This window comes from Caloenas nicobarica, chromosome 1, assembly GCF_036013445.1.
Source record: "Caloenas nicobarica isolate bCalNic1 chromosome 1, bCalNic1.hap1, whole genome shotgun sequence".
In the NCBI taxonomy this organism is placed as follows: Eukaryota; Metazoa; Chordata; class Aves; order Columbiformes; family Columbidae; genus Caloenas; species Caloenas nicobarica.
The window spans coordinates 122345013-122372256 of record NC_088245.1 but is presented as its reverse complement, the minus strand read 5'-3'; the positions used below and the strand labels follow the sequence as shown (position 1 = coordinate 122372256).

Genomic DNA, 27244 nt, shown 5'->3' with positions numbered 1-27244 from the left:
ACAGATGCAGCCTCAGTGTCCTCAGGACACTTTTCCTGAGTAGACGTATCCTTGACTGGCAAAGCAGTCCCACACCTGCCATACAAGACACCGTTCTCCAGTAAGGGTGAGCTGGCTGTGGAAACAGTGCAGGGTCTCAGCACTGAACTGATACACAGATTCGTTCCTAAACAAGCAGGATGGTTTTTGATCCATGTTCTTTTTTCTTTCTTTGGTAAGACAGAAGGATTTTACTGATTTCTAGTTCACTCACACCTTTCAAAAGGAAGCAGGGAGGGGGGCAGCTGGAGAGGGCGTAGTTCTGCACTGCGGGAGCTGACCCCACTGTGGCAGGACAGACGCCTGTCCATTGTTCCCAGTAACTCGGGAAGGTGGGAGGCGAGCAGCAGGTGGCGCTCGGGAGAAAGCAGCTTTCATCGGCCTAAACTCATCCTGGACGATTTCCTCCTGATCTTGAGAGAACGGCTAAGTTCCAGTAAACAGCATTTTCCCCACAGAAGACTGTTTAAGACACTGAAAGAAGAATTACAGTGTTTGTTCCTGAAATACAGATGATACAGAATCACAGAATGTTAGGGATTGGAAGGGACCTCAAAAGATCATCTAGTCCAATCCCCCTGCCAGAGCAGGAACACCTAGGTGAGGTTACACAGGAAGGCGTCCAGGCGGGTTTTGAATGTCTCCAGACAAGGAGACTCCACAACCTCCCTGGGCAGCCTGTTCCAGTGTTCCGCCACCCTCACTGAGAAGAAGTTTCTTCTCACATTTAAGTGGAACCTCTTGTGTTCCAGCTTGAACCCATTACCCCTTGTCTTACTGTTAGTTGTCACCAAGAAGAGCCTGGCTCCATCCTCATGACACTCACCCTTTACATATTTATAAACATTAATGAGGTCACCCCTCAGTCTCCTCTTCTCCAAGCTAAAGAGACCCAGCTCCCTCAGCCTTTCGAGGATGAGAGCCAAACCTGGAATTACATTTTCCCATTTGGCAATGCTGCTGGAGAAAGCAAAAGGAAATTACTCTTTGGCAGTTTTCTTAATTCTGTCTTTTCTGGTTGTCATCTTTACACTTTTACTTTATATAATGGGCCTGCCTTCCATATATCGTATGGAAACTTCACAATTCAAATGAGATTCTGGCTGTTCCATTAACTTAAAACATCAAAATCCAACCTGTTTCTTGCTGAAATAGTTTTCCCATATAGTTCCGTTAAGATGTACAGTCACAAAAACTTCCCTGTATTTACCTTAACTTACTCCTTTCCTAGCATTTACGTTTATACTTTAAGTTGAACAAGTGCCAATATTAACCCACCTCACTGAGAAGAGTGACTGGCCTGTCTCCCTTGGAATGGTTATTCATATAATGACAAGTCCCATTCTGAAGGCACAAAGTGCCACAACTCACAGGTTCTTAGTGCGGGTTTTCCACCACCTCCAGAGGCTGGTCTGCAAAAATGCTGAGGTGCTGTTTGTCACGTAACAGACTTTCCTTTCACATGAAAACTGACCTGTAGACATCTTATAGAATGGAAGATGGTACAATGCAGAGAATACATATATTCTCAAGCTAAAAACTTTTGACTGATCTTTTTCAGTGCCATTTTACACAAATAGCAAAGATGAAGTAAGGGCACTGTTTTCTAATCCAGGGAAGAGCCCACACAAGGAGGGAAAAACCACACACAAAACAACTTCAGCTCTGAGCATTCCTCCAATACGGACTCATATTCCCAATTTGACCCACATATATTTGGTGTTATTTCACATGATTATACATTTCACATCACTTATTTCGCATTCATCTTGTGATATTCATCCCACACCACCACCTTGCATTGTTGTAGCACCATTTATTATACCTTCAAAGGCATTATTCAGTATGATATACCCTCCCCACAGTATATACACAACGTCTATCAGGACTTACTAGGTTTAAGAGGTCTTCAAAGGACTTTGGAACAAGTATTACAAAATGAAATAAGGGGAGAAACTTACTACGTATTTCTACAACTTGTAGAAATAAACAGAATCCTTCCTTCAGGATTTGTCTGAGAAAAATTGGGGAAACCATGGTGGCTGAAGTCAGATACCTGACAAGGCTGGCTGGATACACATGTCCACGTCGGCTGTCCCGAGGCACGCAAAGTGTTAGCAGGATTTATCGAGAACTGAAAGCACAAGAACTACCAGCAGGAAAAAGGAAGCGATGTGTTCTCAGTCAAAATGAGACATATATTAAATTTCACTTTGCCTCTGAAGAATTTTGTCCTTTTTCAGCCAATCCTTAAGTGATTCTCCTCTGGCTATTTACATCCTGCAGAGCTTCAGTGGGAAGTTCTCTGTGATGAGATGATCATCGTGCAGAAGGACAACAATGTTAACTTCAAACTCTGGAAGAAGAGGAAAGAAATAGGGGCTCCATATTAACGGGACTTGTAGCAGTGGGATGAGAGGCAGGCAGCCCCTGCTTTCAGACACAGCACTTCACAGGGCTCTTCCAACATGCAAGATTTTCCTGTGGCAGGGATGAACACAGGCATCCCAGACCTTGGACCGTTCCTAGAGAACCCTGGCTCATTCTAATCTTCAGGATTCCTCTGGATTCATTTCCATATCACTAAAGAACTATGACATACGGTCTTCTGGTCAACAGGCAGGGTTCAGACATCCAAGATCAAAATGTTTGGGAAAGACACCTCACACCAGTGTGTGCTGTTTAGAAGGAAGCGAGTGGAGAAGTTCGGGAACAGACTTCTCTGCTGTCAGCATGTAGCATGGCCTTAGAATCCTACGTTATATATGGCCTTACAAAATTAAACGCCAAAATACAATATACCTGCAAACTATGAAAAAAATTCAAAATAAAATTTACTGTTTAGATATTAAATGATGTTCAAAACCAAAATCGGTATCAGAACTATAATCAGTCCTAAACGGAGACAGAATACAAAGTCAGGTAAAATTAATAAATGAAGGGAACCAGAGAACAGAATAAACTAAAAATAGTCCTTTTTTAGAATCTTCATAAATATATTAAGACTGTTCTTACAATTAGAAGTAGATACTACACAAACAGTAGCCATTTGTCACTGTAAATTACTATTCGATAGCTAGAAATGGCAAAAGGTAGAGATTGTTTTGGAGGAAACAACTGTACATATCAGGTGCAAAAGTGCTCTCGGGTGAACGGACAAACATGTAGGTCAAGCTGAAAAAGCAATTGTGCTCATCTGTCCAAGAAAGACAGCAGAAAAGTAGGAGGGGCTTCCATTGGGAAGGATCCTAAAGGGACAGACTTGTAGCTTCAATCTGATACAATAAAACAAACAAAAAAAGAACCAACAAATTCCAGCAGGATGAAGAGAAGATAAACAGGCTAGCAAAGAATTTTTGCAGTAATTATTTGAACAAGTGAGGGAAATCCTAAATTTCAGGTGTTTGTTAATGAAAATGTTGGATTTTGGCAGCAATAAGCCGAAGAAGCAGCTGTAGATCAAGAAAAGCAAAGTCACATACAGTGTAACCTTACTTTTTCTGAGTCTGCAGCAGAAGAATGAGAAACAAAAACGAGAAGAGATGGAAAGAGGGGTTCTCAATGGTGATGAAAAGAAGGAAGGGGTCATCCTGAGTAATAGTCCATGGATAAAATGCCAAGTGTTTAATCACGTGTAATTTTTTGGCAGGAAAAAATTACCTGCCATTACACTGCTTCTCCTGTCCCTTCACCATTTAATTCTGGTAGAAGTAGCTTAATAGTCACACAACTGTTTTCAGTTACAATTATTTGGGCTGTATTTTCTCAATCTATATGAAATACAGCATACTGCAATCCCGTTCAGAAAACCTCTGCAGGTAAACAGGTGGATGGCTTTGGTTGTTCTTGTAGTGCCGGCAGCGATTTATCCCGTTACCTGCCAGAAGCTAAAGTGAAACCAGACAGTTCTCTCAGATCCAAGATGCCAACACGGCATAGAGTCCTACACACTTACCAACTTTGAAGTTTGCTGTTTCCAGGGTAGGGCAGGTGAACAGCCTGGGAAACACCATGTATATGGGAATTGGTAGGCCCCTGCAGACATCCCCATCAGCAATCTGAATATTCTGTATCTCTGTGGCATCTCTCGCATAACCTTCTGCGCAGCCTAGTGAAAGTGGGAAATTTAGAGGGACAGTAGTGGAAAGGAAAGAGAGGAGGAAAAAGCAGAGGACAAAATTTAAAACAATGATACACCATGGTTAGGGGAGATATATGCATGGGCAAAACATTTTGTGCTTTGATCTACAAGTTTTCACATTAGCACTCTGAGTTAAGGGTCATAAAGATTATTTAAATTAATGTTTGGACTGTTCCACCTGAAGTGCAAAACAATTTTTACTAGTCTTTTAAATTGTATGGGTTTTGACAGTCTTTCGTATTTGACCTGAAAGAGTGCAAGTGGTAATTACTCCAGTCTGTACACATTCCATGTATAGAGAAACTTACCACAGGTTTCCACACGTACTAGCTGCAGCTCGATGCTTTTGACTGCAGCCTCTGCATTCTCCACTACCAGCTCCCCTGTTAGTGGCTGCGTAATGACACAGTTTGTAGAACTGAGATGACCTCTGATGAGAAATTTTGGAAGTGAGGCTCTCTGAAGTGATTAAGAGGGGGAAAAAAAAAAAAACCACAACTGTAAGAGCAGACTAAGAAAAAAATACCTTTCAGAAAGACAGTTGTCAAAACATGTAGGAAATCCCAAAAAGTTGCAAAGTTAATAACTCAAAAGTTCAAAAATGCCTCATGTAATTTAAATACTACTCTTTAAATGTGCATCCTTACATAGATACATTGGTATCTCTTAACCACCCTCCCCACTGACATGCATCCCCCCTACCCATTCCAACCACACGAGCATTTTTCCTGGGATGGACTGTCAAAACTTGGCTGTTACAATTAACCCAGAAGTCAGGAACTGCCTGGTGAAGGAGGTAGGCTGGCAGGACCTAACAAGACAGTCAAGTTAAATGAGCTTGCAGTGCTCTAGAGAACTGCATTCTGGTCCCATTTTGTTATGGATTACTATATAGTCTACAGTTTCAGTGATTTTTCCCACCTTTTAAAACTTCTCTCTCATGGCTGCTATTGGGAGGGAAGACAGGCATTAAAAAACCCTTTGTTTAATGCAAGATGTACCGAGATACCAACTAAGGACAATTAACAAAGAGCTCAATTTAAATACAGGATCACACTTAACTTTTAAAATTTTCTTAACAGCAAGCATGTTTCCTACTTTTTAAAGAAGGAGCAGTAGGAACAGCTGATCAAGTATGACAGTCTATAAACCAGTTTCCCTAAGAGACCAAAGCAGGGAGGAGGTGGGGTTTGCTGCCTCTGCCCTCCCCTTTCTCGGGCCAGCGGGCACCACAGATACCCTCTGCCAGCAGAGAAACTCATATGCCAGAAGCTCCAGTTCCATGTCAGGTTCTGGCAGGAGCCATACTGAAATAGTTGACTTTTCAGCCACATCTTCAGCTCGTATCCTTACCATCCAACCTTCTTCAAACTCTTTAAACATCCTGCTCTAACTTGCCCCTCCTTTTATATGCCTTATTCTTCTCCTCCTCCTTCATTTTTTGTTATTGATATCTTTGATGTCAGCCCCTACCTTCCAAACACCTGTTCATGCTTGTGGTGCTGCATTTTCCTTGCTCATGTGACTGATTTTCCCTTCTTCCAAACCACCTCTTTTTCGCAAACTTTTTTTCTCCCAATCTGTGTTGTTTGCTTCTTAGTCCTGGCTGCCAGTAGCAATGGCAGAAAAGTTCTCCTCAGCTACTGTTTAGACTGTTTCACTCAGATACCCAACACCTCTGCAGAACGTAGCTGTTCCACCCTAAGCAAATCTTTGGGGGAAAGGAAAAGAGAGGAATTTTAATGTGCTTAGTAAATGTGACCTCACAGGGTGTTTTCTCCTAAATTAAAGAACAGCAGTTGCATCCATGACGAAGGCACCCTATGAAATATTGAGTCCTAAAAATGTATAAGTAACATGCTTTTTTATTTTATGATCCCTCACAGGTTCTTCTCATTACAACTATTAGTAAACACAGAGTTACTTCCCTGCTTCACAGGGACATCATACAGCTGTTCACCAAAGTACACGGTCACCAACGTAAGAGACAGAGATAAAAGGAACTTGCGGAACAAGAACTTGAAGCCATTTTCCTCAATCCCAGTCTACTAGACTTGTTTTTTTAAAGGTATATTTCCCCTAGAGCCTTACTACTCTTGTCAGTACTCTTCATCCTTTAATCCTACCTACGTCTCCTCTCACAGGACCTATCCTTTACGTTCTATTCCATAATCTCCAACTACTTAATCCATAATCCATAATCTCCAGCTACTGCCAACCTCCTCATCAGTTTTCTACTAGTTTACCAGAAACTACAGTTCAGTCACAATCTCCAGACAAACAGAGAATTTAAATTTCAACACTGTAAATATACAAAAATAGTAACTTTTTCTACCTGCCCACCAGGTAGTCACTTCAGACTCATATATTCTTCTGAGACAGAGAGAGGAATAAAAAAAGAAAAAAAAAAAAAAAAAAGCCCACTGCTTGTGCTACCATACACTTTTAATACCATTCTTTAGACAGGTCCACAATGAAATACCAAGATCTGCTGGATCAGAGATGTCAGAAGTTTTAGAATCTACTTTTGTGGTTTATGTACTTAAAATGGAGAAAGCCACAAGGTGTGCTATTAGACTTAAGAAAGAGCTTTTAATGGACAGGACTTCCTCCTTCCTTACCAGTGAGTCTTTGCTAAGCCAACGAGTAGAGTATCAAGATACAGAAGAGAAAGATAAAACACAAGTTCATAGGAAGAGCAGACTGCTGAGAGCTTACTATTTAGCAGTAGTCTCAAAAGTAATTTCACCACCAAGAGTAGTTATTATATCCTTACATTTGGAAAAACACATGCTTTCAAGTGTGCAGCAGTCTCTAGAGACATGAGAGGCTGCTGGACACAACCTGTTCATCCTCTAGCTCAGCAGGATTTAAGGGTTCAGCCATGACAGCTGGTTGGTTTTCTAGGGTCACCTCCTCCATGCTTAAGAATGATCCCATTCCAACATGCAGAAAGTCAAGCAAAGGTAGGAAGAGACCTCCATGGATGAACAAGAAGCTACTGATAAAATCATAAAAGGAAGTATATAAAAGATGGAATTAGGATCAGGTGACCCAGGAAGAAACACTACATGAATGTGCAGGGATGGTTTTGGAAAAGCCGAAGCCAACCTGGAGGTGAACCAAGAAACTTGAAGGGCAGACAACAAAAAGAGACATCTACAAGCCTACCAGCTGCAAAAGGAAGATGAGGCTATATGTCAGCCTGCTACTGAATGTGGCAGGGGAGCTAGTGACAGAAAACATGAAAAAGACAGAGGTATTTAATGTCTTCTCTGCCTTGGTCTTTACTGGTAAGAGTTACCTTCAGGTGTCCTGGGCTCCTGCAACCACAGAGAAAGTCTGGAGCAAGGAAGAGTTATCCTTGGTAAAAGAGGAACAGGTTAGAGAACATTGAAACAGACTGATGTACACAGTACGTGGAACTTGATGGAACCTGAAGGAAGCTGACCCATGTCACTGTGGGGCCAATCTTGACTATCTTTGAAAGGCTGTCATGAACAAAGAAGGTTCCTGAGCAATGGAAGGCAGTAATGTCTTCAGTTGGAAAGATCCAAGGAAGTATAGGCTCATCAGCCTTGCTTCAATCCCTGGGAAAGCAATGGAGCAAATAACAGTGGAAGCCATTTCAAAACATATAAAGGACAAGAAAGTGACTGGAAGCACTCAGCATGGATTTATGAAAATGAAATCATGCTTAACCGACCTGATGGCCTTCTGTGATGAAATGACTAGATTGGTGGACAAGCAGAGAACAGTGGATACTGTTTATGTTGGCTTCAGTGCAGTTTTTGATACTGTTTCTCCTAACAACCCTCACTGACAAACTGACGGGGAGTACAGACCAGATGTACAGACACTGAGGTGGACGGAGAACAGCCTGAACTGCAGGACTCACAGGTTTGTGATCAGAAGCACAAAGTCCAGCTGAAGGCCAGTCACTAGCAGTGACTGTGGTCACTACTGGAGCCAATATTACTTCACATCTTCAATGATGGCTGGGATGATGGGACAGAGTGCATCCTCAGCAAGTCTGCAGGTAATACGAAATTGGAGGGAGTGATTGGTGAACTAGATAGTTGTGCTGCCCTTCACGGGGACCTCAACAGGCTGGACAAATGGGCCTACTGCATCCTGAGCTGCATTAGAAAGTGTTGCCAGCAGGTTGAGGGAGGTGATTCTCCCCATCTCTTCAGCACTAGTGAGACAAAACTTGGGATAGTGTGTCCAGTTCAGGACTTCCTGGTACAAGAAACACAGACCTAAAGCACGGAAGTAACATTATTAACAAAACCAGCACAACAAAAAATCTGGAAAAACAGAACACGGGTTTCAGTAAACAGACAGAAACCGGTGTTCAGAAAGCTAAATGACCAAGACAGCTACTACTGTTCATATAGGCCTCCAAAAGCCACATAGGGCTGTAAAAAAAGGCATAACCAAGGATCAAAATATCCTTTTTTAAAGGATGTTGGCTACACGTGGTACAGAATATTTTCCCTTGCCTCACTGCCACCTTTCACTCAGAAAAATGACAAAAGTGTTTAACCATTATTGAACAAAGTTCCACCTTATGTTAGTCACAACTATCACAAGAGATCAGGCAAAATCACTTTATTGCTTACAAAAATGAAACAGGAGAAGAAAGAAAAATTTTAAAAGAGCTGATTATCTGCAGGGTAGTATTTAATAATTCGTCTCTTGTTCTCACTCAGAATGACCCAAGCATTACATTTAAAATAATAAGAAAACTCTTACCTCTTTAACATTTTGCAAAGTTTCAGGAGTAATTGTGAAGTCTACTGGGCTTGGCATCAGCTTGCCTTTCTGTGACTACAAGTAATGAAAGAACTAAACTGTAAACTATGATTTACAAAACACACAGAGACAATATTAAAAAAGACAACAAAGTCAAGGAACTGTGAGATGTATTAGTTTTCAGGATTGTTTTCATACCGAAAGTATGCATCTCTGTAATAAAAACCCAGAGATTTCCTGTCTTTGTTATTAAATAACATTATGATGTTGTCTAAATACAAGTCACAATGCATCACAAATCTGAATTGTAGAAACAGAACTGTGTCAATTTCTGGTAACTTTGTGTTTGCCGTTTCAGTAAACCACAACAAGGTCTCCATTGGTACATTTTTGGCACAAGCTCTACCTACATTAAAACAAACAAACAAACAAACTAAAAAACCAAAACAAAACGTGGTTGACTACTCTAAACCACTTGAAAAAAATACCTTGCCTATCTGAAGCATGTGACATGCTATAGAAAAAAGTTAAATTTCATATTTCTGTGTTTACAAATAATTACATTTCATATGTCACTTGCAAAGTTTCCTTTCGTTATTAATACTTAGTAAATTTAGGCAGGGGAGAGATGGAGAGATTACAAATGAACTTGTTCCATTGCTTCAAATACGTTTTATAACATTTCCCTCCCTCTTGTTATCTTTCAGCACTGCAAACTCTTTCTGCTGCCCTTTCACTAACAGCTCAGACCTCTTAAGAAGCCATCCTCATATTACTAGGAGATCCTTGGCTGATGGAATCGGGTGTAGCATTGATTTGGCTTAGCATTCCAGCTTCTTTAATTGTAAAATAAACAAAACTTGGTCTAGGTTAGCCTTCCACACTGGAGAAGCAATTTTGGGGGCACATTATTACAGTTTTTCAGTATCTATTTAAACCACTTGTCACAAAACCAAGAAGTTAAGTCTTTCTGGGCCCTGAGCTCTGCTGAGATGGCAGTCTGTACTCTGCATCAAGAAGGGAAGCTTTGCTTACCATCCACTGACCTCTCTGTCCATCCTTATCTCAGTGACGTGCACTGTCTTTCCCAACATACTTAGAGGAAGTGGCCAGCGCAGCATCAGTTGTGAGAGACCCAACCGTATGTAACTTGGATTTGGCAGAGCACAACACCACCACTGGGCTTGACCTTAACTCTTAGGATCTACCCTCACTACTTAAGAATTCAAAATAGCTTCTGCTGTCCAGCTGCCAGATAGAAGATATTAGCAAAAGATTGACTGCATTTTCCCATAAATGACAAATTGTGGCAAAGAATAAGGTTAAGGGAAATGGTACATTGAGCACTGACAGTGAGAATTATATGTTGAGTAAAACCTCATTGATTCACCCTGACTAAGAGATTCATGATTTACTGACTTGTGATCTAAGAAGTGCTGTAGTGGCAACAAGAAATAAACCCAGGAAACTGCATAATATGTAATTTGTTCACTACTTTGACAAGTGTGGCTTACTTAGAATGTAATAATGGACTGATAAAATGTAACATAATATATTATAGAAAATGAAATCTTACCAACAGGAAACTTCCTTATAGAACCTAACTAATTTTTTTTAAAAGGTGCTAAATCTTAAAAGATACTGCATCACTAAAAAAGGTACTATAGAACTAAAATAACATATTTCCACCATTATTCACAAGTAAGAAAAAAGAATCTAAGACTCTACTCTCCTGCTAGATTTCAAAGGAATGATACAAACAGTATGTTCTAGCAAGTTGTGGGTGGAAAAAGAGGTCCTCAATTAGGCCTGCACAGTCTGTACTGACATCAGACGCTCTGGACATGCATACATGTCAGTGTAAACTAGAAACCAATCTGATACAGGAAGTTCAAATAACAAACAGCAAAGCATTTCTTGTGAGACAGTCAGATCTCATCCCACAATGATACCTCCACAGGAGGAAGGCTGTCTCCATGTTGCTAACCGGAGGATGTGGTATTTGTTAACCTAGTTATCTTAGCGTATTGCCAACCATGGGCTTACTTAATAGCAAAGGTGATTAAGCTGGCAAGCTTCTTATTTCCAACATGATGCAGTCCCAGCTTTCATATTTTGAGTCAGGGCTCTAAACCACAATTAGCCATCTGAAGAACAGAAATCATATCTTTTCACCCATGAACTCCCATTTCTAGGATAGGCATTGCAGGTGCCTGGAACCTTTGGCTAAGAAATGCTCAGATATTCTGAAAGTGTGTTTAGATTAAAGCCATAATATTTATCCAACCACACCATTGTTTCAGGACTGAAAGGGCAAATAAAAGAATAAACTCAGTGCAGTATAAAAAAAGTCTTATAATCCAAATCCTTTTTGTACTATTTTCTTTAAATGAAAAGAGAGATATGTTACTCCAGTCAGAAGCAACAGACACCCTAGCTCTTCTGGATGTTTTTGTTTTGAGGCCAGTTTCCTTTACCCATATATATCCCATGTGGTATTGCAAATTACATGGTTTTACTTCGTTTTCTAACCTTACTGCTAAACTTCACTTAAAATAGAAAACATAAATAAATCTCATTTTGTATAGTTAATACAAACAACACTTACCAGTGAGTGGACAATGAATTCACAAGTCTTAGTTAGGTCTTTTGCCAGCAGAGAACGTCGCATATCACACCGTAGGGTATACTGGCAAGAACAGGATGGCAGAGAAAAAGAAAAGAGCCTTAGTTAAGATTTCCTCTCTCTCTTAACTTTTCATCTTTTCATCGCATATGTGCAGAATATTACTGTCATTACTATTTAAGGCATCATTTACAACAGATTAGTAGGCAATGTTCCTACCAGTGATGGGGAGAAGGGAAGGAGAGAAGAGGCATACGAAGATTTTAGATGCTTCCAAATAAAGCTGATTTGATATATATTTGTATCTGGGTATGTACTACTATATAGATTATCTACGAAATGGTAAATGCAAGTTCTTTCGCAATAAAATCAAAACTAGATGAAAACATTACCCCGTAAGAGAACTGTATGAGATTTAACAAGCATGGCTAATGTATTTTATCCTTTCTCAACCCAAAGCCTCTCTTTCCAGTGTGCTTTTAATTCCCTCATGTACATCCATGCTACATCTGAATAGCTTAATTACCATCAACTATTTCCAATGAAAAGCTTAAACTTGCTGGAAAAGGAAACTGACGTCACAACAATTTTTTAAAAGCAGCATTATATTGATGGGATTCTGAGCTCTTAGGGTGGTTCCTTTGACACATTTAAGAAATGTTACCACCTCTGGCAAGTGTTGACTCCTAGAAACTGGAACTGAAAAAGGCAACTAGTTACTACCTACAAACTAGCACTTGAAGGCTAAGATTTATTATTTTTAATCCAAGTTATATCTAGAAAATACACTGCACGTCAGAATAATGCTATATTAATAAAGCTACTTACTTCAAAGGATCTCTTTCTGCTTATTCTTCAAATTAAGAAAATACATTGCAGTACAAAAAGAAAACTTTATCACAAAACTTTATCCTCTGCTTTCATGGAACAAGAGATGCTTTAGAATACATTCTGCAGATAACAAAAGTTCAGATTTTTTTTTACAGATATGACTGCCTTACCTGAATATTAACAAAGACACCATGATATGTTTCATACAAAACTTTGTTCCCCTTCATTTGCAATGGAAATTCAAACGGAATTTCTGTCTTGCCACTGGGAAGTTTCCCTGGTTTTACCATTTCAATAGTGCTGTTAATAATCTGAATAGGCTGCAAAGATAAATATCAAGAGGTTTAGGTTGAAGCAGAGTGACAGCCCCATCATTTCAAGAACCAACAACATCCACTAAACTCTAATAGACTTGCTGAATTTCCAAAAACTCAGGTATTTCTTCATGACACAAAGCTCTCCAGTCTTACAATGAAAATAAATATTAAGAATGTTTTCCTCAAGAAGATAATTTGTGACCTATTTTATGCTTATATCATGCTACTGACCAAACGTAGAGAGCTAAACAGAAGAGACTCAAGTGCTTTGGAAAGTGGAGCTCCATTTCCTAAATTATGACCCTCAATAGTAGCAGCTGGAATCAACAAGTATGTGTGTCAGTTGATCAGCTAGCCATTCCTTCCTACCTTCTCCCCGGCCCTTTGCCATCCTTAAGATCTATATTTAGGGCTAGCCTCTCACTGGAACAATGGCTAACTATGATTCAAATTCTCCTTGAAGATTACACTACTTTTCTCTCTCTGCAGTTTTGCTATTATTTTTTCTCTGCTAGACAGGAATAAGAAAATCCATTGCTTCTACTGTTTTGTTCTGTTTTTCAATCATTCATGGCCAGATTATTCATACTGCAAACAAATTAACTATGATACAAATGAAGACCTTAAAGGCTGTGCACTGAGGCTATCCTAACTTAAGCAAACTGTTCTGCAAATGTAGCTGTACAGCCTCTAGACAGAGCCAGCCTTGCTTCAATCAGCACAGCCATGTTCGTGTGAAGCCTGAGACAACTTGCCCTGCTAGATTCCACACCTCCAAACCTGGAGAGCAGTACAGAGGCCTTCCAGGAGCTCTGCAGTCAAACATTCTGGGCACAGCCTCATACTCCACAGAAGAATCTGTGCAGGTCCCATGTCATGCCTAGTAACACACAGCCTCAATGACCTCTGCAGAAACTATTGTGATAGTGACTGATCTGGCACAAAAGTCCAATTAAACTCAGTCACTTTAAACAAACAAAACCACCAAATGCAATTTATTATTTTTCTTTAAATCGTGGTCCTTCAATGCACCGTCCAGTAACCATACTATTTGTATTACTGAATTTCAGCCCTAAAGAAAACTCTCCAATCAGTGCAAGTTCCACCCCCAAAATGTCATCATATATCACTAGGTAATGGTAAGTATTTCTATGCTCTATCATTTACATACCACGAAATGCTATAACTACCAGAGATGCATTATGAAAAGATTTAATTTCAGATAATTACAAGAGTTTTGTGCTAAAAATATTAACCTGCACAGGTCTTACCTTGACAGAATTATAGAAAGCTTCGAACACACCCACACTTTTGGAACTAAGCTGCAAATTTACTGATCCTTCCATTGTTAAAGAGATACCTTGGTGCTGGACTGTGTCCTTACTTGTTATGACCACAACTCCAGAAAGAACTTCCTAATAAGAGAAAAGACAACATGAAAACATTTGTTTAAATACATTTCTTCTATAGTTTTTACTCAGCATGCTGATTTTCAAACTCAAGAAAACTGGTCACGGAGAACAGTATAACCTTGTCAGAAAAGATATTGAAAGCAATGTGAGGAAGACACCTCTGTACTAGCTTATTTTTGATAAAAATATTCTTCTCCTCCTTGCAGAAGTACTAATCTGAGCTTTAATTTCTTTCCAAAGTTTCAAGATCTTCCTCTTCAGGAGGATAAAAAATATCCTCATAAGCAACTATTGGGTCAGTTGGTAACAGACAAATTCTATTACACGTTAGAATGAAATCCCAGGAAGAATTTTCATATAAAGAGTGGGACAGTCAGCCATGGGAGATGGAAGAGAAGGCATAACTGTAAAAATGATGGCCAAGCTGAGGATAAGACTCACCTCAAGAATGGAGTGGAACAGATTTTATATAAATAAATAGGTAGATAACTAGTTTTTCTGCTAACACAAGCAAATTCCATGCTACGTGGTAAATCGTTTAAAAGTATATCTGAATTGAAGGCATAAGTTGTATGACCCAAGAGATGCACCATGTATCCCATTAAGAATGTTTTGTCTGCAAAATTGTATTTGCACAAGAACACTGCAATTTGGAAATAATCAGCTTAGAAGTTCTAACACTGAAAAAAAGATTAACTGCAGAGCAACACACAGTTCATTTTACATACCCCATAGCTTATCCTTCCCCTCTCCTACAACAGAGAATCCACTCCAATCCAGAGTTCCACACCAAACATTCATATACGTCTGGAAACAGCAGCAAGTGAACTGAGAACATGAAGGAAGTTTCTTGGGGCCAACCCTCTCTTCTGCTCTGCAGTCACGCTCTGCGCACCTTCACCAGGCTTGCAAACTAGACACTAAACTACAGATGACTCCAATCAAAGGATAATTCAGACTGCCCACTCTACGCTCAACCAGTTAAAACCAGTCTAGTTATATACCTCTGACAGGCACTACTTGAATTTTGCCAGCCTTTTGTCTTTACTAGTGGTACAGGATGGCAGTACAGAAAATGGGTCAGACGGTTTAAAGCAGAACAGGACAGCAGCAGAACATCAAGCATCACAACAAAAGCTGACATGCTGCAACTCTGAGAAGAGAACCTGCAGCAACTGGGAAATGCCAGGAACGGGAGGCACAAGCACAAAAGGACAGTAAAGAAAAGCTGACCTAAATACTGTACTGCTTTTCTAACAGGCTTTAATTAGTACAAGCAATTAGGTTATTGCTTTGAAAAAATGAGTACAGATGAACTATAAGAAGCAAGGACAATCCTGAACATATGAACTGCTTTAATAAATGAGAACATTCTCCCATCACACAGGAACAACCTATTCCAGAGCTATTGCCTACATACTTTCAGATGATAAGGGTGTATGTATTTGGGGCAGAAAGGAGAAGAACGACTTAAAGTTACATATAAATTTTTTGTATAACATTCAATGTTTCTTAAGAAATAAAAAAAACCCCCACACCTCTAAATCACTTTCTAACAAAATCTTTTAAATGTCACTAGTGTAGGGGAGAGGGAAGTATCATGAAAAAGACACTGTAATATTTACTTAAACAGTTCATATGCAATTAGATTGCATTTCTGTTTTATACGGGGGGAAGTCAGCTATGTCTTTCCTGGAGAAGAGCTACTTTATCCTTCTTTGTGTAAAACCAGGGTCCCCTCTAAATACAAAGCTGTCAGTACACGTGTTCTTTTGAAAAGTACAACTCCAAGAATATAAGCTTACCAGGATGTTCAAATACTTATAGTTAGCAAACAAGTTGTGAGAAAATGTTATTTTTGCAAAACATTTGCAAACATCTACCATTTGTAAAAGTTACGTGGCATCACGTAATACTAAACTAGTACTGTGTTCCGTCCATATCAAAAGGGGTTAATTTACCTTTAACACCACAAAACTAAAGGCATAGAGAAAGTCACCACTGGAATTAATCCCTGCTTACTACAGTGTAGTAACTTACAATCAGTTGTTCTCACTTGTTACCTTCTCCATTACTAGGGACTCCTCATGGCTTCAGCATGTGATAGCAAAACTTTGCAAGACAGAACAAAGCTAATACAGTTCTACACAGAATTATTCATCTAAACAGAGTACCCACTCACAAGGCCAGTGTATTATGTGAAGCAGACAGAGAAGCCAGGTACATATGCTAAACTGCAAACAAAACACTTCTGTGAGAAGACTGTCCCAGGTTAACGATTCCAAACAAGCTTTTTAGCTTTCTGTTGTCAGTTCCTTACCATTCAGATACACACATGAAACTGTCAGAAAGACTGACACTTTCAAAGTTTCAGTCACTTTCAAGGTCGCAACTAAGATGAACACCTGCTTCATCCCATCCAGCACCACAATCTCTTGTTTCTCTGGTTGTGGAGCAGTTACCCAGGTCTGGCTAAAGACAATTTGGAATGACCTTCAATCAATTACATTAAATGGTGCATAAGATGGATCACAGAATCTCAGCTCAAGAGTCCCAAGTCACATCTAGACTTCTGACTGAACTAGACAGCTATTCAGTATCTATCAAGTTTATGTAAAGACTAGAAGGATCAAAGTAAACACTATACGGTCCCATGCATTGCTGGGAAGATCACTTTTAGTGTTAAAACACATACTAATTCCAACCTGTTTACACTGTCCACAGTCAGTTGGTTACCAACAAGATGTATTAGGTTCCTTTTAGATTACACTTTCTACATCACAGGCATTCACTTTTAGGACAAAGGGCAAACACTTGGCAATTTAAAAATTCCCATTAAGTTCACGTAAGTCACATTTACTAAATATTCCTGATCATTCCCTTCCACATCTATTTCTCTACACAATCCACCTGCAAATCTTAACTACATAGTCTTCTGATTATTTAGAAAGAAAATGACCACATTCAATAGAAAAAGTCTGCTAGACCCAACTAACTAGTCATTAGATGCTTTAAAACATAAATGCTCAGATTTACTAATTAGTTTGCTTTTTCAGAAAAAAGTAAAAGGCTTCCTTATGGGCAAATTCTGACTTGGACTCACTTGTCTTTAAAAGTCTTGGCTGACATTAGCTCTGGCACCTGTCTTTGTACAATGCATTTTTCAGGTCTTCCAGCCTAGAATTCTTTTAATTATCAATCTCAGACTGTCACAGTTACTCCAGTCATCTGTTCAGGTTTTCTAAATAAAATGCATCATTAGTTGTGCCTGTCCTCTCATTCTTCTGTCATTCCAGAGTTCATTAAATCAGCCTCAATGACTCAAGAATTCTCCACTCAATTAAAGAAAAAAAAAAAGTCTCATAAAACACATATCTTCTGTTTCAAGGAACTTAAACACAGTTTTGCTGCAATAAGCTTTATTTTGCTATTATAGGACTGTGTTATTCAGATCCATTTTATTGTCTTTTTGTTCTTAAACCCTCTATTGCCTTTTTTTAAAAAAAAAACAAAACAATGCTATTACTCTTTTGGTCCAAGAAGTGGCAAACTTGGGTTCTTTTACTCACAATTTGAAGTAATTTGTTTAAGCCAGTTTTTCTCAAATTGAAGTCTGAACAAAATAAAGGTCTTTGTTTAGTTCCTCCAGCTTCTGATGACTATAACTAATGACTACAGAAAATGCCTACTATTTATCACAGCATATTATTTTAACCAACTTCCTTTTTAAAACCAGGAACACAATCTCAGGCTTGCACGATGCATGACTATTTTACAAATTTTGTGTCTAATTTCTCCCAATTAAAAAAGAACAGTCCACACAGGAGCAAAGAACAACTAAAAAGAACAAAATTGTTGCCTATTCAACTACCTAGAACTAAAGAAAGTTTTAGGAAGTGACTTCCACTTGGTGTAGGAGACTGCTTTGTAACAATGAAAAATGCTTGTATTCAGCTGGATTTAGCATAACCACAATCACCACACCAGGATGAGAAATAGTCTGACCCAACACAAGACAACCAGGAACAGTATTTGAAGGTTCTGTTGTATGATATTTTAGCACCAAAGAGAAATTTTAAAGATCTTGCCCTGATGGAGAATGCCTATAATGAAACATACGCATCACTCTGACCTTACAAGAAGCAAAATAGAAGTAGTTATCCAGCCTTAATTCTCCTGGTCAGCTATTTACTTTAGACACATCCTGATCTTCTCTGCTCACCAGCCTTCTCATATGTACTTTCATCAACATTTTCCCCTAATGAGACTCAAATTCAGTTCTGCAATAAAATTAAAGTTTGTTAACTTTCAGAGTTCGTCCCTATAAGTTTATATTAAAAACTCCCACACCTTCAGAGCCTTATTCAGTACGGAATTTACCATTAAGAGATCCTTGGCACAGTTCCTTGTTAAATATGGGTCTCTCCTATATCTGTTTCCCCTCTCTCCTTCCCTCTTAGAGGGAATAAAGATGCCATAGCAAATACACTCAACAGCTGTAAAGACACTGGTTAACACACACACAACAGATCCAGAGATACCAATTGCTAAAAATCCCATTAATATTCCACCTGGACTATGCGCTCCCAGGAGGTACAAAACCAGAGCCTGAATGGAAGAATCAGTAGCCATTGCCATTACCAGTTGTTTGCTCTATTATCACCTAAAATCACATGCTGAGATCCTTTAGACTGTTCTTCTTCCACCCCATTTTATTATGTTTGTCAATTTTCCTGTTCCGTTGGAGCCACTGCACTATGCCTCATCTCTTTTCTATAGGCCGTCCATCACAAGACCATTCTGACACTGATTGTTCAATATTCTGTGTTCTACTCAAGAATACATTTGTAAGAAAAACAAAAAAGGATGTGCATGATTCACCAGATTTATTTTTAACTGTTTACTTTTTCTGAGTGTCGTGCCAATCAAATACTACCCGTTTCCCTGATCTGGCTTACTGCATAGCTAATACTGCCAGCACAAGAAAGGTGGCAGAAATTAAATGGCTAGGGAGGTGAGTGGCATTGTGGAGTTATGCTGGATCATTCATGGTCTTGGGCAAATTATGACTTAAAAAGCTCAGTAATGTTTTGGCAATCTTTTGTGCTATTGTAATGCACTAGGCATAACAAAAAGACTATTATGCCAGTACATAATTTAGACGTCACCTTCTTCCATATCCAAATGCAGCTTTAAATAAGTTAAGAAAAAAAAAGGATCAAATCTAGCCACAGTACCCCCGTTGCCTTCAAATGACTAGCTAGACATATACATTGGGATGAAGTATTGTCTTTACTAAGGGAACTCCTTCATTTTCAAGTAGCATTGATGCAAGCATATTTTGGGATGAAAGTTGCCACAGACTGCAGGTATTATTAGCACAGCTACTGTCACTGAAGTATATAACAACCAGTAAATTTCTAAAAAAACCCACCACAAGTCTGCATACATTCCATGCCTAATTAAAGAGAGATTTGTAATTCCTTTCTGTGCCTAGGAAATTTCTATTAAAAATTCATGTTGTACTTCTAGTGTATAGCTCTTTCATCATTCTGTTTTCCCATCAGTCAGACCTCCAAATTTCAGGCCTAGTTAATGAACTAAAATTATAAACCTCTTCACATGGAATTAACGTGGAAGCAAACAAACAATACTGACAGATTTACTATCCATAATATTTATTTTCGGCTTAAAGATAGAAGAAATATCCCTTTCCTGTTTAAAATCCCATTTTGACCGATACAAAGCAAGCCAAGTGAAGAAAGAGAAAATAGGCACGGCATTATGATAATGAAATAGCTAAGATTCTTCTAATAACATGCATTAGCAAAACAGTGTGAAAGTGAGATACAGAAAGTAGTCTTTACCAGTATGATGCCATACCTAAAGGGATGTGTTGTTCACAAAATAAAATTTAGATTTATGAAAGTTATTCTCTAGACGATCTGACAACTGCAGAAGAGATGCTGCATATCCTTCCATTCAAATCCATTTAAAGCAGTTTTCCAGGATTAAAACCATGCAATAAATAGAAACATGCTTTATACACTGTAACAGCCAAACTACTAATGTATAGGAAAGCTGTGTGTGAAAAAGAATTCATAATACAAGCGTGTGTCTGGATAGAAAAAACCAAACAAACCAAACTGAAAACTTCTGCTTAAACAATACCATATTTCTAGGAAAACAACGATAAAAACAAATTTTGAAAACACGTGCCAGGCGATTTGTATTTTTTTTTTAAACTGAGCTTGAAGTCTTCAACAATGAAAAAAAGGCACAGGATTTTTTCAAGTAGCTGCAAAAGCTGAAGTATACACAATCACTTTATCACTCTCAACATTGGTGAAAAGAGTCGAAAAATTAGATTCCTGCCCAGTAGAGAAAAAGAAAAAAAGAGGATCTGCTCTTGCCTAAGTACTTTATCTAAGAAGAGATCTAGCATCAGGGCCAAACAGCATCTTAAGACACCTTCAGGTTTCTTGCAGAGCACAGAAACGGAACAAGACTCTGTAACAGCAACCGGCCGCACCTGCATAGCGTACCAAAGCACCTGTCCTGCCCTAACACACCCGTGTAAACAACGGAAGCGACACTATCCTATAGGTGAACTCCAAACTGTGTTGTCTCAGGAGGCCTCGCTCCTTCCTTCCCTCCTGAAGCCGCGCCGCCTTCCCCAGGGACAGGTCAGCGGTACTCGTACCGCATCGCTCCGGCAGCCCCTAATCCCAAAGACGTGCCGGAGCCGGGCACCGCTTCGCTACAGGAGGCCAGCGGGAACCCCCGGCGTCCTCCGTAGGGACCTAAGGGGCAGCCAGGGGGGAGGGAGAGGCGGTGGAGAGTGAAAGCTCTGAGCGGGGGCGGAGGCGAAGCTTCCCGCAGCACGATGACAGCCACGGCCCCCCCACCGCGGCGAAGAACGGCGCCAGGCGGCCAGCCGCCACCGCAACGGGAGACGCAGAAAAGGGGCGACCTGTTCCGCTTCCCAAGGGAGCGCCGCGCTGCCGGCACGTCCCAGCGGAAAGCCAGGAGCCCGGACACGGCAGCGGGCTGGCAGACCGGCCCCGCGGCGACGGCATCAAGCCGAGCCGGGGACCCGCGGCAACGGGGCCGGGCTCTCCGCGGGGCTGGGGCCGGGCGTCGGTTGGGGCCGCACTCACTCACCCCGCAGCGGTACACCTTGTTGGCCCGCTTGATCTTGATGTCCAGTGCGGTGCCCATCGCGGACGCCGCGCGCCGTCACGTGACGCCGCGCGCCGTCACGTGGCGCGGCCCGCGCCGGGCGTTGTGGGGGGAGGCGGGGGAGCCCTTCCCCAGCTACTCGCTTCCCGCTGCCGGCGGGGCGGGAAGTCTGTTCCATGAACTTCCGGGGCTCCAGTTGGCGTCATTTCTCAGCCCGTGACTCCGCTTCCCGGTCGGCTCCGCCTGCTTCCTGGTAGTCACAACAACGCGCGGGGGTGGGGGGGCGCTTCCTGCCGGGCATGTCGGCGGCTTTCCGCCGCCGCGGGGGCGGAGGAGGGGGTAGCCGAGAAGCTGGTGACGAGACACTCCGTGTGGAACTACAACTCCCGGCGTGCTTGGGGTGCGGGCACGGCCCGCTGTGGGCGAGGGGCCGCCGCATGGCCTGGCGGGACATGTAGGCGGCGGTCGCCGGAAAGTGGAGCATGCGCAGGGCGGCTCAAGCCGTAACGGTCGGGCTCGGCGGACGGGGTCTGGCGCGTGCGCAGCCGTTGCCGCGGAGCGGCGCGCGCTGTCCGTTGGCGGCTGCCCGCCTGTCGGGGGCCTGCGGGCGGGCCTGCTGCCTCTCGCTCCCAGCGGGCAGGCAGTCGCCCGTCGCCACTGCCGGGGAGACTCCTTGGTCTAATGATGCCGGTATTCGCATCGGGCTGCGGGCCGCCCCGCCTGGCCTGGGAGCCCTGCAAGCGGCCGCCTCGACGGTGCGGGCGGGCGCGGCCTCTGCGCTCCTCTGCCGTGGTAGCGCCCGGGGACCGCGTTCGAACTAGTGCCGTGACGATGGGAGACAAGAAAAGGCTTCGCAGTCTTGAAATTTATACTTCTGACTAGACTGAAGGGGATTAGACTTACATACGCCTTACAGTCAGAGGAACCTATATATATGAGGGCTGCATCTGTCTCTGTTATGATTACACATATGATTCGGCATACTGTATTTCAAAATACAATCCAGCCTCTGTTCTCAAAGTTGTCTGCAACTCGTTTGATAATTTTAAGACGGCAATGCCTTGTAAAATACACAGTGAGAAAATCTGTCTTAAAAACCTGAAGCAAATACCTGGTCTTGAAGATGTTGCAGGTGAACAGCTGATGTGCATGGTCATGTTTTAGTACTGAGAGAAATGCTTCACTCTGTCGCAGATGTGGATGACATAGTTCCTGTGATTTCATTGTGACCAGAAATTGTTTATCAGCAGTATCTCAAGTCCTAAAGGAAATTATAAAGCATGAGTCTATTTATGAATTTTAATGCTTTCCTAAAGTCATTATTTGTAACTGTGTTAAAAAGTGAGGGCGGCCATTTCATTGAGATGTTACAAGCACAAGCCAGCTTAGTCTAGCAACACCATTCTTTCCTCATTTTAAAAGGTGGAAGTTTTGTGATAGAATTGTGATAGATTTCTGGTTTTTGAATACTAGCAATCAAAGTAACAGAACCAGTGAAAGCCTGAACAAAAACATCTGGAAGTGGACTACGCAGCTACTGTAAGCTGGCTCTACTATAACAAATGTGTATAAATTGCACAGCTGAAGTGTAAAGACAAATTTGTCTGTGGAATGTTGTCTTCCAGTAAGTCTTTAGATGGCCCAAGATAGACACAGGGAACTGTTTGTTGGTGGCATTATGAATCTTTGGAGCCTGATTACTAGAGATGGTTCTCTTGACCAGAGCTTGAAGACTAGTCTGGCATCTTTATTACTGTTCTCTGTGAAAACAGATAATGCAAATATGTCTAAAATAAATTAGAGAATGAATACACCTTTCAAGGACGCTAGTGTTCTCTGTGTTTTTATTGCCTAGTATAAATAACTGCGTTTTTTAAAGATCAGTATTTAGAAGTAGCAATCTAAACATATCTTTTTCTAAGCTTCACATGGTTAAAAAAAATATAGCCCCTGTCACCGCTGGGAGTACCATGCCCTAGCAACAGCGTGCAGAGAGACCATTCCTGAGCACACAGGAGCTCTGGAAGTGACAGGAGGGAAGCAGGCACAGCTCACGTGAAGAAGTCTCCAGCGCTCCAAATCTGCATTCAGTCCTCCCGGAAAATGGTTCTGTGCTATTCCTCCTCACCCCTACACACATTTCAGTACTGAAGGGCACTTCAGCACTGTTCCCCTGTCCTGCTCAAGTGCTTGCAGAAAGTTTAGCAAAAATGGGTGCACGCCCTTGTAATTAGGAGCATCTTTTGTTTTGGGAAAAGAAGCAAGATGTCTAAGTCATTGCACATTCTGCAGAGCGTGTGTTCAGAGAAGAGAGAATTAAAGTGGTCAGTGTAAAGAGAAAGGAGAATTTAACTTTGATTACTGAATATTAGTACCATGCCTCATATAGCTGGTTACTGTTATTAGCTACTGTGAGGCAGGTAAAGAGGGAATGTTTTTTAATTTTTATTTTTTACCCCAACAAAAGAGAACTCAAAAAAAAATTAAGCCCAGACAGTATAATTGCCTTCTGAGTATGTAGATTTTTCTGCCATCACACTTACAATGAAATGTTTATCATTCTTAGGAAACTTTTTTAAAGGTACTTCAGTTACTCATTTCTAGGAACTGAAGTCTCATGTCCAGAAAAAGCTCCCGTTGGTACAGGCTGTAGCTGCCCATCTGCCTAGCAACACCGATCATCACAAACAAACGCCTCAGGAGCACCCTGGCTCCCAATGACTGCAGTGTCCAAATACGGTCTCTGTATTGACAGTTCAACACCCTTAGTGCCGTTCTTTTTGCCAGCACTGGATGTCTTGTTCATTACCATGACCTCTGATGCAAGGGATGTTCTGGTGGACTAGTGAGGCTGTTGGCTAGAATAAAGAGATTCGCAGCTGTGGCCATCAGTGTTTCTAAACGTCTGGGCTGAGCTGATACTAGTTATAATGATTAGAGATGCCGTAGCCATATACCAACAATTCAGTGCAGCTTGCCAAAATCTTACACTGATTTTTACTGTTATTTTCTTGTGATTATCTCCCTTTTAACCACTTTTATCTGAAGATATATATATATATATATCTGTAAAGGTTTATTAGAGTCAAATCCAACTCTGAAGGGAAGATCACGAGTCACCAAGTGATCATCTCTTGTATTATTTGTTTCTGTCATGTTACTGGTTACCAGCATAACTAGAACCATTCATAGGAAATTATTTCTTTTGATTCATCCAAGTCACACACTTTACTGAGTACCCACCTCTTACTGAATTATTTTGGAAGATTCGAGCAAAATCAGTTAAACAGTTCAAGCTTCAGAGCAAAGGCTTGAATTTTGGCACCAAGTCCTCTCATTGTCAGGAGCTGCTTCTGTCCACTTGAAAAATCCACTCCAAATTTGGGCAAACAGTGAGACTGAAAATTTAAGGCTTTGTTTGACCAACGGGAAATCCTTCAGAAAATCACTACTCTGTTTTTTTTGCCTCAGCCACACTGCAGGCTGGAAGCGCAGAAGCAATGAAAAGGGAAAAGGGGATAAGGGGCTTCTCAGGGGAATACTGGTGCCCACCAACAGGAGGTGGGAAGGCAGCTCACCTGCCACCACACCTGGGCTGACAGCCACCACTGCGGCGCCTGGGGCAAAACGCGGGGCTCGCTCCCTCCAGGGCAGGGCCAGGCACATGGCGACAACGGATATCCCTCTGATGCAGTTTATGTAGCAGTGGTCTGTGATGGGTGTTAAGATATTCCCTACAGATGATATGTGTGTGAATCACTACTGTGCCGTATAGCAGAATTTGGGAGGTATTTCTATTTATTCAGCTTCTAGGAATTTGGAGGTGCTAGTTAGATTCCAGAGTTAAAGAATCACAGGGTAGGTAATTACAATGTCAGGGTTACTCTGCAGTCCTCAGGTGCTCTTGCTGTATATGCATTTTAGTGACAAAATCATACTGAATATTCCTCTCTTAAAGTAGTTCTTTTATTCCCTCTCCCCCCTTTTTTGTTGTTTTGTTTGTTGTTTGGTTTTGTTTTGGTTTTTAACAGTTTTATTTAGACAATCTGAATTCACTTAGAAACGTAGTAGCTACTTTGATACGACAGATCTTTATTACTTAATTTATATAATTGTTACTGTCATTGGTTCATGCAGTGCTACATTCAGCTGCAAGAATAAGATTAAATAAATATATTCTTTTTACTCCTGAATTTATCACAAAGAACTAGACCAAAAGGGTACACATTTTGCTTGAATTCACCTTGGATGTAATTCTGCTTGTGGAGTTAACCAAACTCAATCTTGACTTTGAACTTTGGTCATTTGTTTTCAAGTTTTGCTGAGCCTCAACCAGAACTGAACTGGAAAAACTCTGGTGACAGATGAACCTAAACTGAAACCAAATGGAAAAATTTTATTAACTTCAGTAGAATGATACAGACATTTGTTTTATGAATGTAACTTATTTCCTTTGGCACATTATTTTAACAAATATGTTTAAATTGTTTAGAATAATCAAACTTCTGTATTTGCCTCAACCCAGAACTGAAATGTATGCATTAAACTGTTAGAGAATTATAGCATTAATAACTTGGAATAAGCAAAATTTAGTCTATGCAAATTGGGTAAACATCCCTAGGGAGGCTGAAACAATTTTTTTTTCCTGCTTTTTTACTAGTTTTGAAACGTTTGCTTGGAGAACAGCAGTACACTTAAGGTATTCAGTGGGAGAACATGTACAGGTAATACAAAGCCACAACAAAAGAAATGTACTTGCAGGTTCACTACTTGCCATCAGAGGAATATGGAGCACACACTACTGAAAGAGATAAGAGATGATTAAGTCTGATAAAACAGTAATTTCGAATGTTGTTCATTTATTGGACAATTTTTAGAGCACTACATGGTTTATATAAGCAAATATTTGGTAAACTGAAAATTGCTTTTTAGAGCACCTGAGTGGAAAGGCTATTCTTTACTCCTAAGTAACACAAAAGAGTTTGCTGATGAAATAACTGTAACTGATACACTAAACAACAGGAAGCATATTGAAAATCATTATATTTGGTGGAGAAATTGTACCAAATCCCAGCACTGTCACATGTAAGTGTATCAGAAATGAAAAAAAAAAAGAAAAAAAAGAAAAAAATCTGTGTACCACATATAGGGGCTACATACACATTAAGTCTTATCAATGTTTTCTAAAGCATTTCCCATTGCACAGGAATTTCTTTTTCATTAAAACTTATCCTTTAAGGTATATCAGACTTAAAAGAACTACACATGTATATAAATAAGAAATGGCTACGGAAGACAAAAAAGACATGTATTTGTTCAAATCTCAGGATGGAAAAAGCTAGTCAAGATGAAACAAAGCTGAGGAAAAGTCCATACGGAAGGTCTAAAGAAAACCAGACAGTATGTCATGTTAAAATTAAGAGAGGTATAGTAAAAGTAAATGCTCAAAGACTCGGAAATGGGACATAAATAGAGTAGAAGAAAGCACATGTACACTCTTTGTCCATTGTAATTAGAAGACCATATTCAGCCACTAGAAAGTAAAAAGAACAAGGGCTAGATTCTGTGCTATTGAAACCTACAGAGCTTTTAGTTAACTTCAGTGGCAGCATGATGAGAACCCCTCTAAAGAGGGTAAAAACTGCGAACTGATGCGTCACAGGAAATGCAGAGGTACCTAATTTTATTTGTGCCAGGTGACAAAGCAGTACTGGACGCTGAGGTGTTGAAAAAGAAGGAAACAGTGATAGGAAGGCAAGAAACTAAAAACAGATGATTCCATAAACTAGATAATAGGAATTTTGAAGGTATTTAAGAATGAACTAAGTAATTTTCCAGCAAAAGTGCACAATTTTAATTACCTCAGAGTATATGTCATTAGCTGAAAAAGGTCTTGAACTGACTGAAAATTGCACTGAGATTTTACTTCCCTCTCAAA

At 40.6% G+C, this 27244-nt stretch overlaps 1 protein-coding gene across 1 annotated transcript; it reads right to left on the bottom strand.

Annotated features, from left to right (window-relative positions):
- Positions 1-899: 899 nt before the first annotated feature.
- Positions 900-21608, bottom strand: VPS26C (VPS26 endosomal protein sorting factor C). The gene is made up of 8 exons (XM_065644324.1): positions 21289-21608; positions 13984-14127; positions 12566-12715; positions 11547-11627; positions 8939-9013; positions 4489-4639; positions 3995-4147; positions 900-2395 (listed from the first exon to the last, which is right to left on the bottom strand). The coding sequence occupies exons 1-8, from the start codon at positions 21343-21345 to the stop codon at positions 2313-2315; spliced, it is 894 nt and encodes a 297-aa protein (XP_065500396.1). The 5' UTR covers positions 21346-21608; the 3' UTR covers positions 900-2312.
- Between the last annotated feature and the right edge of the window lie 5636 nt (positions 21609-27244).

Excerpts from the sequence above, each read along its gene's own strand:
- VPS26C (XM_065644324.1), bottom strand. The coding sequence starts at position 21,345 with ATGGGCACCGCACTGGACATCAAGATCAAGCGGGCCAACAAGGTGTAC. Across the intron at positions 12,716-13,983 it reads CTTTCTATAATTCTGTCAAG|CCTATTCAGATTATTAACAG; the intron begins GTAAGACCTGTG and ends TTATCTTTGCAG. Across the intron at positions 4,640-8,938 it reads CTTTGCAAAATGTTAAAGAG|AGAGCCTCACTTCCAAAATT; the intron begins GTAAGAGTTTTC and ends TAATCACTTCAG.